This window comes from Lampris incognitus, chromosome 2 (assembly GCF_029633865.1).
Source record: "Lampris incognitus isolate fLamInc1 chromosome 2, fLamInc1.hap2, whole genome shotgun sequence".
Lineage (NCBI taxonomy): Eukaryota > Metazoa > Chordata > Actinopteri > Lampriformes > Lampridae > Lampris > Lampris incognitus.
The window spans coordinates 12,498,333-12,509,654 of record NC_079212.1 but is presented as its reverse complement, the minus strand read 5'-3'; the positions used below and the strand labels follow the sequence as shown (position 1 = coordinate 12,509,654).

At 38.5% G+C, this 11,322-nt stretch overlaps 1 protein-coding gene across 1 annotated transcript; it reads right to left on the bottom strand.

The window, feature by feature from the left end:
• Nucleotides 1–318: 318 nt before the first annotated feature.
• Nucleotides 319–10,199, bottom strand: rab5if (RAB5 interacting factor). Its single transcript, XM_056274335.1, has 4 exons — nt 9,923–10,199; nt 9,055–9,158; nt 8,706–8,835; nt 319–1,612 (listed from the first exon to the last, which is right to left on the bottom strand). The coding sequence occupies exons 1-4, from the start codon at nt 10,028–10,030 to the stop codon at nt 1,571–1,573; spliced, it is 384 nt and encodes a 127-aa protein (XP_056130310.1). The 5' UTR covers nt 10,031–10,199; the 3' UTR covers nt 319–1,570.
• Between the last annotated feature and the right edge of the window lie 1,123 nt (nt 10,200–11,322).

Genomic DNA, 11,322 nt, shown 5'->3' with positions numbered 1-11,322 from the left:
TAAAGCAACAAACCGACATTTCACGTTCAAAATTTCAAGAACACTGAAAACACAATTTCTCTGAAAATGGAGGCAAAACAAAGCCCACGTTTAATGATTCCTAAAAGATTTCAATCAGATAATACAATGCTGTCAAACACAACCTCCATGGTTAATTTTGCAAGAGCCAATTTTAAAATGTGTCCACTATAAAATACTGCGAGGTATGTTACATCAAGTAAGATATAACAAATACAAACAAATCAGCATAATACAATGAAGAATTTGACATATGGGACATAGTACAGAATATACAAACATTTTTAAATTAATTTCTGAACATTTGGGTAAGACTTTGATCTGGAAACTATGCAGTAAGGAAATTTTTTTTTTAATTAATTCTATCCTCTAGATATAATGTCACTGGTGATAAATGATATCAAGATATACTAAAAGCAAATCATGGCAGTGCACAAAACAATTATAGCCCAACTCTTTGGACGTCTTGCATCTCAAATCATGCAGGTTTTCATACTCTAAGGATTTCAGCATAATCTGCATGGACAAGTGATTAGGACCCAACTGATAAGTTAGTGCAGTGATGGTGCAGGCAGATAACTGTACCTGCACTTGCAGCTGATATTGGCCAATTATGTTAAATGAGTTAAGGTTATCTAATACTTTTACATTCACTGCAAGCTAGACCAATAGACAAATTAAAGAGCAACAGTTTTGACTTTATATTAAATTAATTTAGATCCATCTGACAAATATAAAAAAAGACATATGAAGGTCAAAGGGCTAGTATTTTGACTGATCCAGTTCACCAAAACATAACTACCTTGTGAGCTAAGGGTACATGGATGACTCAGGTAACCAATAGTAATCCATAAATCATTACTTTCATGCTTAGACAAAAACTTTGTCACAGCAAGCAATTGATTTTTTTTAAGGTGTATTAGTTTTGAAGAAACTCAATTTCAACTCGAGCAGACAGTATTTCTATTTATTTGCCCCCCTAAATGTTGGTCTTACGTCACACTCAGAAACACTACCAGTTGGGACTTAATATTTTTTTGATCATGTCGAGAGAAGAAAAAGGATGACCACACGTACTGCTCATTTTATCTTAAGAATATAACATGCCCCCTTTCATACAACCCTTAATAACAGCATAAACGGCTCGATTCAAAGCAAAACTAAGAGAACATCTTCATTCTCATTTCCATAAAGTCACTGCTTCAGCATACCTGGAAATGCATTAAGTCTTAGGAAAACATCGCTCTCCATATTTCAATAGTGTTTTGTCAGGGATGATGTAATAACGGAAGGAAGAAAATACAACATTTTTAAGTGTAATGCAAGGTGCCTTGATGAGGGACCCTCCAACTATAGAAAATGAATTTGAACATAGTCATTGTGATGGGCTCGCAGGATCTTGTCATTCAAACTACAGTTCCCAAAATACACTGCACACTGAAAAGTCCTGTGTAGGAGTGTTGATACCCTTCCCGCCATGGAGTTCTACGCTCTTTGTCTTGACATTTTTTTCAAACAGAAATGTTCGTATTTATTCTGTGATCAATTCCTCTCAGTCATAATGTAGAGCTGTGTAAAATATAATCCACACCACCTGGTGGAGACAGAGATAGAGAAATAGCAGATTAGACATAAAAACCAGTTTCAGGAACAGCAAAAATATCTCATACTTGACAACATGAGCAGAAAGAAAGGAAAATCATAACACTGTTGTAAACATAGTAAAAAAAAGTATAGAATGATTCATGATAAGCTGTAATATAGTACAATAGACCAATTGGTCCCAATTGAGATGGGGAGCATATATTTCAATACAACTTTGAAATGATGCATATATGTTAATACTTCCACAAAAGATGGTATTTATCAAGTCAAACCTTAACTGTTCTTTGATCTAAAATATTCTAAGTCAAGGGGACATTTGTTTAAAATTGTAAAACCTAACCAAATCCAGCCTACAAAAATGCAATCCCAAAACAAACTTGCCCAACAATTCATAAGTGATCCAGATCTTGTGCGTGAGGATGAAGTGAAAGAAAGTAATAGTTGATGACGACTCATACTGCACAGTAAGTTTACAATATCCATATGCATGAGACTGTATCAGTCTGCTCGTCTCCATTTAAGTGATCAGCAGCTACACATCCATAAGCGCCACTAAAACGATGCGATTCGGGGGTCTAAAGAATGTACATGATTTTTCAGTGGATCTGGAACTACAAGTAAAAGCTGTGAGAAAATGTGTATGAATCAAATCAGAGAAGTCTCTTATCCCACCGAAGCTTGATTTCAATGTATAGTTTCTATGATGTACAGACGTGCTCAAATTTGTTGGTACCCGCAAAGCTCGTTGAAATAATGCTTCACTCCTCCCGAGATGTGATGAAATTAAAAGTTATTTTGTCATGTATACTTGCATGTCTTCGATACATCATAGAATAAAGCAAAGAAGCTGTGAAGAGATGAATTATTGCTTATTCTACAAAGATATTCTAAAATGGCCTGGATATTTGTTGGTACCCTTTAGAAAAAATAATAAAGAATTGCGGTGATATTTCAAACAAATTAGTTAATTTAATTAGTATCCCATGCCTCCAATCTTGTAATCAGTGATTCAGCCTATTTGAATGGAGAGAAGTGGTCATTGTACTGATTGGTATCATTGTGTGCACCACACTGAACATGGAACAGAGAAAGCGAAGGAGAGCATTGTCTGAGGAGATCAGACAGAAAATAATAGACACGCATGGTAAACGTAAAGGCTACAAGACCATTCTCAAGTGACAACAGCTGCAAATATCATTAAGATGGTTGAGGTCCATGGAACTGTAGCCGACCTCTCTGGGTGTGGCCGCAAGAGGAAAATCGACCCCAGATTGAACACAAGGATTGTGCGAATGGTGGAAAAAGAACCAAGGACAAAAGAGATACAAGCTGAACTCCAAGGTGAAGGTAGTATGTCGGGTTTCTGATTGCACCAGTCGTCACTTTTTGAGTGAAAGTGGGGTCAACAGAAGGACACCCAGGAGGACCCCTTCTGGAAAAAAAAAAAAAAAGACAGACTGGAATTTACTGGATATTGACGAGCCACAATCCTTCTGGGAGAATGTTCTTTGGACAGATGAGTCAAAACTGGAGTTTTTTGGCAAGTTACATCAACTCTGTTCACAGAGAAAAACATGAAGCTTTCCAAGAAAAGAACATCATCAAGTGAAACATGAAGGAGGCTCAGTTATGTTTTGGGGCTGCTTTGCTGCGCCTGGCACTAAAAGCACGATCACTTTCATACGCAAATATGAGCATGACTATACTGACCAAATAGAACGTCGGTTTCAGTCGTTATGCCACTGTATTGTTTATAAGGGATGGGGGTACCTGCAGTCAGTTTAGACTGAAGAGGTCACTTAGATGAGTGACGACACGTATCTGTCAAACACTGTATCCGGATGAACTGATTCAAGTGTCTTTGAGCTACAGAAAACACTTGATTCAGTGATGCCTCTAAAGATTGTGCAACAAAATATTAGGCTAATATGGGTCTGGGTAGTGTGGCAGCTTGGTCAGGCGTCCCTACAGACACAATTGGCTGTGTCTGCGAGTGGGAAGCCGGATGTGGGTATGTGTCCTGGTCGCTGCACTAGCGGCTCCTCTGGTCGGTCGGGGCGCCCGTTCGAGGGGGAACTGGGGGGAATAGCGTGACACCCCACCCCCCCCCACACACACACACGCTACGTCCCCCTGGTGAAACTCCTCACTGTCAGGTGAAAAGAAGCGGCTGGTGACGCCACATGTATCAGAGGAGGTATATGGTAGTCTGCAGCCCTCCCTGGCTCAGCAGAAGGGGTGGAGCAGTGACCAGGACAGCTTGGTAATTGGCCAAGTACGATTGGGGAGAAAAAGGGAGAAAAAAAGAAAAAAGATAGCATTAAGTTCAATATTCTTTTGATATTGAAATTCATAGGGCGGGACCCAAATATTCAACTATTTGGATATTTGTTCATTGGTATTCGGTTTTCAATTTTGAGATTCGGATATTGTTTTTTTTTTTTGGAGGGGGGGGTTTATATGCTAAATGTAGGCTATCAATAAAGGCAAACTGCAAAATACATTTTGTTTGCACATTCTTGTACTATATTTATACTTTTTAATTGCACTGTTAAAATGTGGAAACATATACCATCTCAGCTTGGGCGCCTTGCATCCCTCTCACTCAAAAGTGACGTCAAGCTTCAGCTCACCTCAGCCGTTAAAGGGAGGACAAAATGCCTCATACCTCAGCTGTGCCGCTGTTATTATAATCGTACTAACTTGTTCTATTTATTACAGTTCGTTCATTTATTTATTTTGTTCTTTGCTTTCGGTAATTGCTAAAACGAATTTGATTACTGAGCGATTTGTGATTTATTTGTCAGAAAAATGTCAGAGTATTACGCTGTTATGGCTATCTCATTGAAAGTATTGTTGTATTGTCTAACAAACAGAAATATGGGTGTTTTGTATCTTTGTTTGACTCGTTAGGTTCAGGTTGTAAAACATTACAGACTTGGGCTAACCGCTGACGGAATCTGGAATTGTACTGCCTTAGTCCTAGTGTATAGGATGGGTTTAGTCCTAGTGTATAGGACAGGTTTAGTCCTAGTGTATAGGATGGGTTAAATGCAGAGGACAAATTTCATTTCAACATATGTGAGTACTGAGAAATGACAAAGAAATGTATATTTATTTATAATCTTATAAATAATCCAGTGTACTGTCCATTAAAGAATTTACTTGAATCACTGGATTATTTTGCTCCTTATTTGTTGAGCACTTTCCCTACTGTTGAGTGTTTCTTTTAACGAAGTTAATCTTATAAATAGAAATCTTAAATTTGTAAGAGCTGGTCTGCCGTTTCTGAGCTTCTGCCTCACAGCACTTTGTCAGGCGTTGTCTCAGATTTGGAGCCTATTATGAGAACAAGAAAAATTGTCACAGAAACTACAGAGATAGGACCTCGTTCAGCCAAACCCCTCGGGATTAAAAACATGCATAAAACACGTCAAACCTTTTTTGAAAATGTTTTTGTTATTAACAAATGGCAATACTGTAGAATAACAGAATCCTTAACAATAAGGCCTTTAATTAAACCGAAAGATAGGTGTTGCGGCACTATTCCATCCATCTCAGCCGAGAACGGAGAACTGTCCGCCTGAGGCCTTCCCGAGTCCTGGCATAAATCATCTCTTCTCATTTTGAGATTAACGCTTTTGTGCACCGTCCTAATTTAAAACATAATAAAAATAAGTGGTTTTTCATCAGGACCTGGTCTGATGTGGTCTTCACGAGGAAAAAAAAAGAAGCAGTGAAATCCCCCTTTTTTGCATTTCCAAAAATGGAATAAATGTTTCACAATTGTGAAAGTGGGGTTCACATGGCATGAAGGCTTTACCTAAAACATTTAAGAAGCTTTCGCAACAGTAAGAGGTGCAAAAAACAGGATAAGTCGTTCAGCACCATAAATTATATTTCCCTTAACTTTCCACTTAACTGCTGAATCGGAAGCCATCTTCAGCATTGTTGATGATCTATGAGTTGAATGCACAGGTCTTCGTGAACCAACCACTTGCTTTGTTGGGACTTGACAGACAAGTCTGTATTTGTTAACCAATTCAAAACCATTCTGAACAATATGCAGTTGGTTTCGCATCTCTACATTAGTTTTTGTTAATCTAATGCATTTTGAAATATAATACATCAAATAAAGAAAAAAAGCAATTCATGAGGAAAACACTGTAGAATACAAATTCACCTTGAAACGTCTATGCCATAGGAATAAGAAGTTATTAGCCACTGAATCTGAATATCAAAAGAATATCAAATGTAATGCTAAAAGTAATGTTTAACCTGTGAGAGCATGTATATGCCCTCCCGCACGTGCCAGGCAGAAACTCTCTCGGATGTGGCGGTTGCTTTGCACGCAAGAGCCATTCTTTGCCTCGTCCATAGTTTTGTTTCCTGCTAGCTGTGTGTACAACTCTCGGCTGTTGAATTTGTGCACGAAGACTCACAGTGGCAGTTAATATTTGCATGTGTGAAATAATATAATTTGCTCGTGGAATAGGGCTGCACGACATTGGTAAGAAGTCGCACTGCAATATATACTGCGATATGAAAAAATACAGGAATTTTCACCAGATGACTTGAATAGCTCTATTTGGAAAGAAATAATCATTGGGGTGATTTGTAGAGGAGTTGATGGGAATTTGTGACAAGTCAACGGTGCCTTTTTTTACCATTCGTATGGGAAGAGGAAGGGATGGAGCCAGACAGACGACACAGCGCGACGGCCAAGAATAGTGATGCGCGGATCTGCTCTGATGCCATCCAAATCCTCATCATCCACCCGCCATGCACCAGAACACATAATTTTCTTTGATTTAGAGACCCACACCCGATCACACATTACCTTTATTTCTCGGTGGGATATAGCATGTAACATATATGATGATATGGTAACATGTTTTCCATGTTTGAGGTACCAGTTTTGTGGCTATCACATACATACAGCGCTTTGCAGCTGTTGCATATGATCCAGAGACAGATTTTGTTTGGCTCGCCAAATAAACTTACAGAATTACTTCCACAGTTAAGATTTATATCTGCAGTACACCTTTGAGCCACATGAGGGAACTTGTTTGTATTTCTGCTACACTGATGGTTTTCGCCCGCGTTGCTTTCTCTTCTTGTACACTGCAAGCAGGCCCACCTATTGCATTAGATAGGTGTTGTTAAAATTAAAGTAGACCTAAAAAGATAATATTAAGGAAAAGTAAATAGCACATAACGGTCCTAATGAGATTTGACGTGGCATCGACCTGATGTGGTTAACGATCATTGACCGTTCGAATTGACTGACTGTTTGATAATAGCTGCACTTAAACACATGCCTACTTGTTCTGATAACAGAAATGAACATTTAAAAAAACTTTCAACAAGAAGCATGTCTTTGATAGTACTCAATATTCGCATTGTTGTGATAATTGTACTTATAACATTGAATCTAATATGGACGGTTAGTGTACATTGTTTTACTGATGAGAGGAAAAAAAACAATAAGCCTGTTAACTCCACCTAAATGCACTTTTGTCTCATTTATAAAGTATTTAATGTGTGTATTGCTTTACTGATGAGGAAATAAAAACAATGAGAACCTGTTAATGCCGCCTAAATGCATTTATTTGGTCTCATTTATAAAGTATGTGTATATGTTTTCAATGACACAGGGCAAAACGAAGTTGTGATCTACCAAACGTATAGCTCTTCGAAATGGCAGATTTACCTATTCAAAATAATATAAGGTGATGCAGAAATGGCAGTAAAAATGGTCAAACGTTCATTTATGCATAAATTTGCTTTTCTCACGATTTATAGCTAAGGCCTATTGTGAATTGTGTCGTGATTGTTTGTCATTTTTAAAAAGTGTATCCCCAGAAAAAAAGTTTGGGAAACACCTTTGCAGAGGACATACCCAGCACTTGACTCGTCATGGTGAAGTATTTCAGTAAATCGCTCCCATACAGAACTTTTCTGCCCTTCCTTTTTTTAGTTTTTAATTCTCATTTCTTAATTTTCTGAATTTTTTTTTGTGTGCCTCTATTGCTGCTTGAAGTAAATGGATGCTGCAGTTGGTGCAATGAGTCTAATCTGTTTAAAATATGTTCACATTTTAGAGAATATAATTAATACTTTCCTTATTAATTATGTATTATTTCACCCACCTGTAACCCATCTGCTATTAATCAGAATGTAAATTTTTATGACTCGGCCCGCCTGATCCACAGATTAACTGCAATGCTCGCAGACATAACTGCAATGGGCGCATTACTAGCCTAGCAGACAAACACGTCATCGACGTGGCATTTGTCCAAACGGAGCAAGAAATTACAAATTTTTGAGCATTAAATCCGATTAAACTATGTTAAATGAGACAGACTTGTCTTGTAAATTAGTCATGGAAAATGAGAACCGTGCAAGTTTTCCTTTTGTATCAAGCAGCAAAAAGTTGTAGCATGCGGTGTTTTGAGTTAAATTGCCTTACTTCCCATTGCCATATCCTGCGATCTGCCTATTGTGCAATATATCATGCAGCCCTATCGTGGAACATGTTTTATCATGCACGCGACATATGACATAAATCTGACGCTATAGCCAAGGTATCAAAATGAAGACAACCACTAGAGGGTGATAGCGAAGGGCCCTAAAAGGTGTTCCTGTCATTGACCATCAATTAAAAAAGATACTATGGATTATAAAGAAATGTATTTACTTGCACTTTTAACATGGAGCATAAAAGCTTTTGCATAATTTCATGAGATTTTGAGATAACCAATGACTAATAATTGTGCTTGAATGACAATCTTGATTAAATGCATTTTCAGTCTAATAAATACTTTCAAAATGAATAATGTGTTCCATTCCTGTTGTTCAGTAATACTTAGCACTGATGGTAGTGGCTTCCAGTTTTTCAACAGTTTCCTGGCATAATCTAGCAATAGGACAGATAACAACCACGCACAGTACCTGTAGTTTGTGGAATATCTACATTTCAGCATTATGGTGCCCGTTACTGAAGTGAGTTACTGCCTTTTCCAGATGTTGCTGAAGTAAGAAAAAGGCAAAGTACTTGTTTAAAAAGTTAACATCCCTACCAGAAAGAGAGCAAAAGATGTCATGAAGCCTTCTTTCGTGAGCTCCCATGTGCCACCATACTCTTCCTCATCGATCTGCTGAAAACTGCTGAAGTAAACATACAGGACGCCAGCATTGATGATGCAAAATCTAGAGGGGCGACACGTTAAGATGTTAGCAAATCAGTATTTTCTCAGCAAGATACCTTAGTTCAAATACCGGTAAATCTGTCAATCACCTTTGCCTTAGTAAGCTCTTTACCATCTGTTTGATCCCACAATGTGTCATCTAATCATGTCTGCAAAGCTATAAGCTTAGTGACAGATGTCTGGTGGGGAAAAGAGGAGCAGAGGTGAAATTAATACTTACATGGCTATGCCTAAGAATCCCTTCAGTGGTGCAACACCCCATATCACACCAAGGATAACTGCAATAATTTGCCGGATCCAGTAAATCACATCTAAAAATTCATCCTGTTCAAGAAAACGCATAAGCAAGATTAAAAAGATGAGGTTTAGTTGATACCTTCATTACACCAACATGGTACTTTTGGTTCATTATCCCTCCAATTTGCATTATTATCCAGCTCCTCTCCAGTTTCCCTCTAAGGATACAACGTTACAAACACGTCAAACACTTGTGTATGATTAGACAGAACCATTAAGGCTCTACCCACCACGACCTAGCTGGTGATTTTAACTCAGCAAACATTATTCGCATAAAAGCTCCAACTATAAGACAGTAAAATTCTACTTCGAGCACCTTCTAAAATCTGAATGCAATTAGCTAAGGTCACTGTTCATGACACGGATTCATGCAAAAGCACTTTTGTTAAAGTGCACCCATTATAACAACAACGAGACGGGAGAAACTTACTACGGTGAACATTCACACTAACTTAATTAAATATTGGGACCCGTTTCTTTTCGACGGATGGAGAGTTTATGTGGATCAGAGCATGGCATTTGTACGACGCCCTGTTTTGATGAGCAGAAGTCTTCTACTGACTATCTGCAACATAGTGACATTATACAGTTGGTATTGCTACGCGTTGGCTAACAGCAGCTAACGTCGTTCAAGTGAGCTTTTAGCAAGAAGGGCGTTAGTACAATAGTTGCATATGAAGGGCTAGCTAGCTAAAAAGAAAAATAATTAAAAACGTGAGTATCAAAGGACGTGTATGCTAGGCTATAAAAAAAGGAACGGCTTCGCGACATGATATGGCCAGTTGACTGACCTTCTCCTCCCAGACAGCGTTACCGTTGAACGCTTTGCTCCATGTGGACTGCTTTAGACCCCCGTTCACGACATGAATTTCTTCTTTCCTCTTTGAACTGTTCGTCATTCTTTGTTTCGCTGCCGGTTGCAGAAGTCCTTAAAGAAGGGCTCCGACACTAACGACTCCTCAAGCTGGACTAAAAATCTTGAATGATCGTTAATGGGGTTAAATATTTTCGGATCTTTGAAGGCGCTGGAATAATAAAGCCTTGGCCGATTTGACAGATCGCAGTCGGTGGCTGGAAAAACCTACCGATTACGCATGCGCAACAGTCTTTGACCCCGTAATAACGAGTGACCAATGACAGAGTGCGACGTCCTTGCACCGCTCTGCCAAGTACCCTCACGAAAAGCGACAGCGACACCTAGAGGTATAATCTTCGTATTTGTTTACCTAGATTTTTTTGCAGGATTGTTTCTTGGGGAAATGGGGATTTTGATTTTGATTTTTTTGTAGATGTACGGAGCGTAGAGCAGCAAATGTATGACCTAATTTGAATGCACAGAAAAGAGGAAAAAAGTGATTCAATGGCTGCTATGCTTGCAACAGTAAAAAGTTGCGGACAATACAACTGTTTCAGATGTTCATCTTTTACTGTTATTATCTTGGAATGACTTTAACCGTGCTCAGTTTAGTGTTTTGCGACCACTCTGTGTTTATCATGGCCCCACCAAACTCACTCAACTTGTTGGCCGATAAAAAATATGTGACCTGAAAAAATCTGCTTTTCTCAACTCTTGACAGGGCTGACTACCAAACAGTCAGCCCTCGCAAGAGAGTCGCGAGTTTTTATTTTTCACATACATAGCCATACTTCTCGTACAACATGCGGTGAAATGCTTTTTCTGGTAGATTTCCAGACTATGCTTGGAGTATTATAAAATAAAAAGGATCTCCTGAGGATCTCCAAGCCTTTGAGATGAAAATGACCTACAGCACAATGAAGCTTTTTTTTTTTTTTGCAATAATGATTTCCAAACGTGACCTGCTCAGAGTGTCTCCCTGCCTTTTCATCCAGTGAATGCTGGGATAGGCTCCAGTCCCCCACAACTTTGAATTTGATTAAGCAGGTGTAGATGTTTGCTGCAATATGTGGCAATATAAGTTGTTTCAGTAAGCGTCATAGGGGGGTTTATGACAATTGGGGTTCTTTTTGTAACACTTTTCAATGGCAACAATGAATAACAGAATGGTAAATATTTCGATAATCGCATAAATGTATTGGACACACTGAGGTACTCGTTGCCATGAGAAATGACAAAGGGCCCATAGGACAAAACCATTGTTGTCCTGAAACAGAAAACTGTTCTATGAACTTGCCTTAAGCTTCATCAACTTAAGATGGTACATAAATCCTT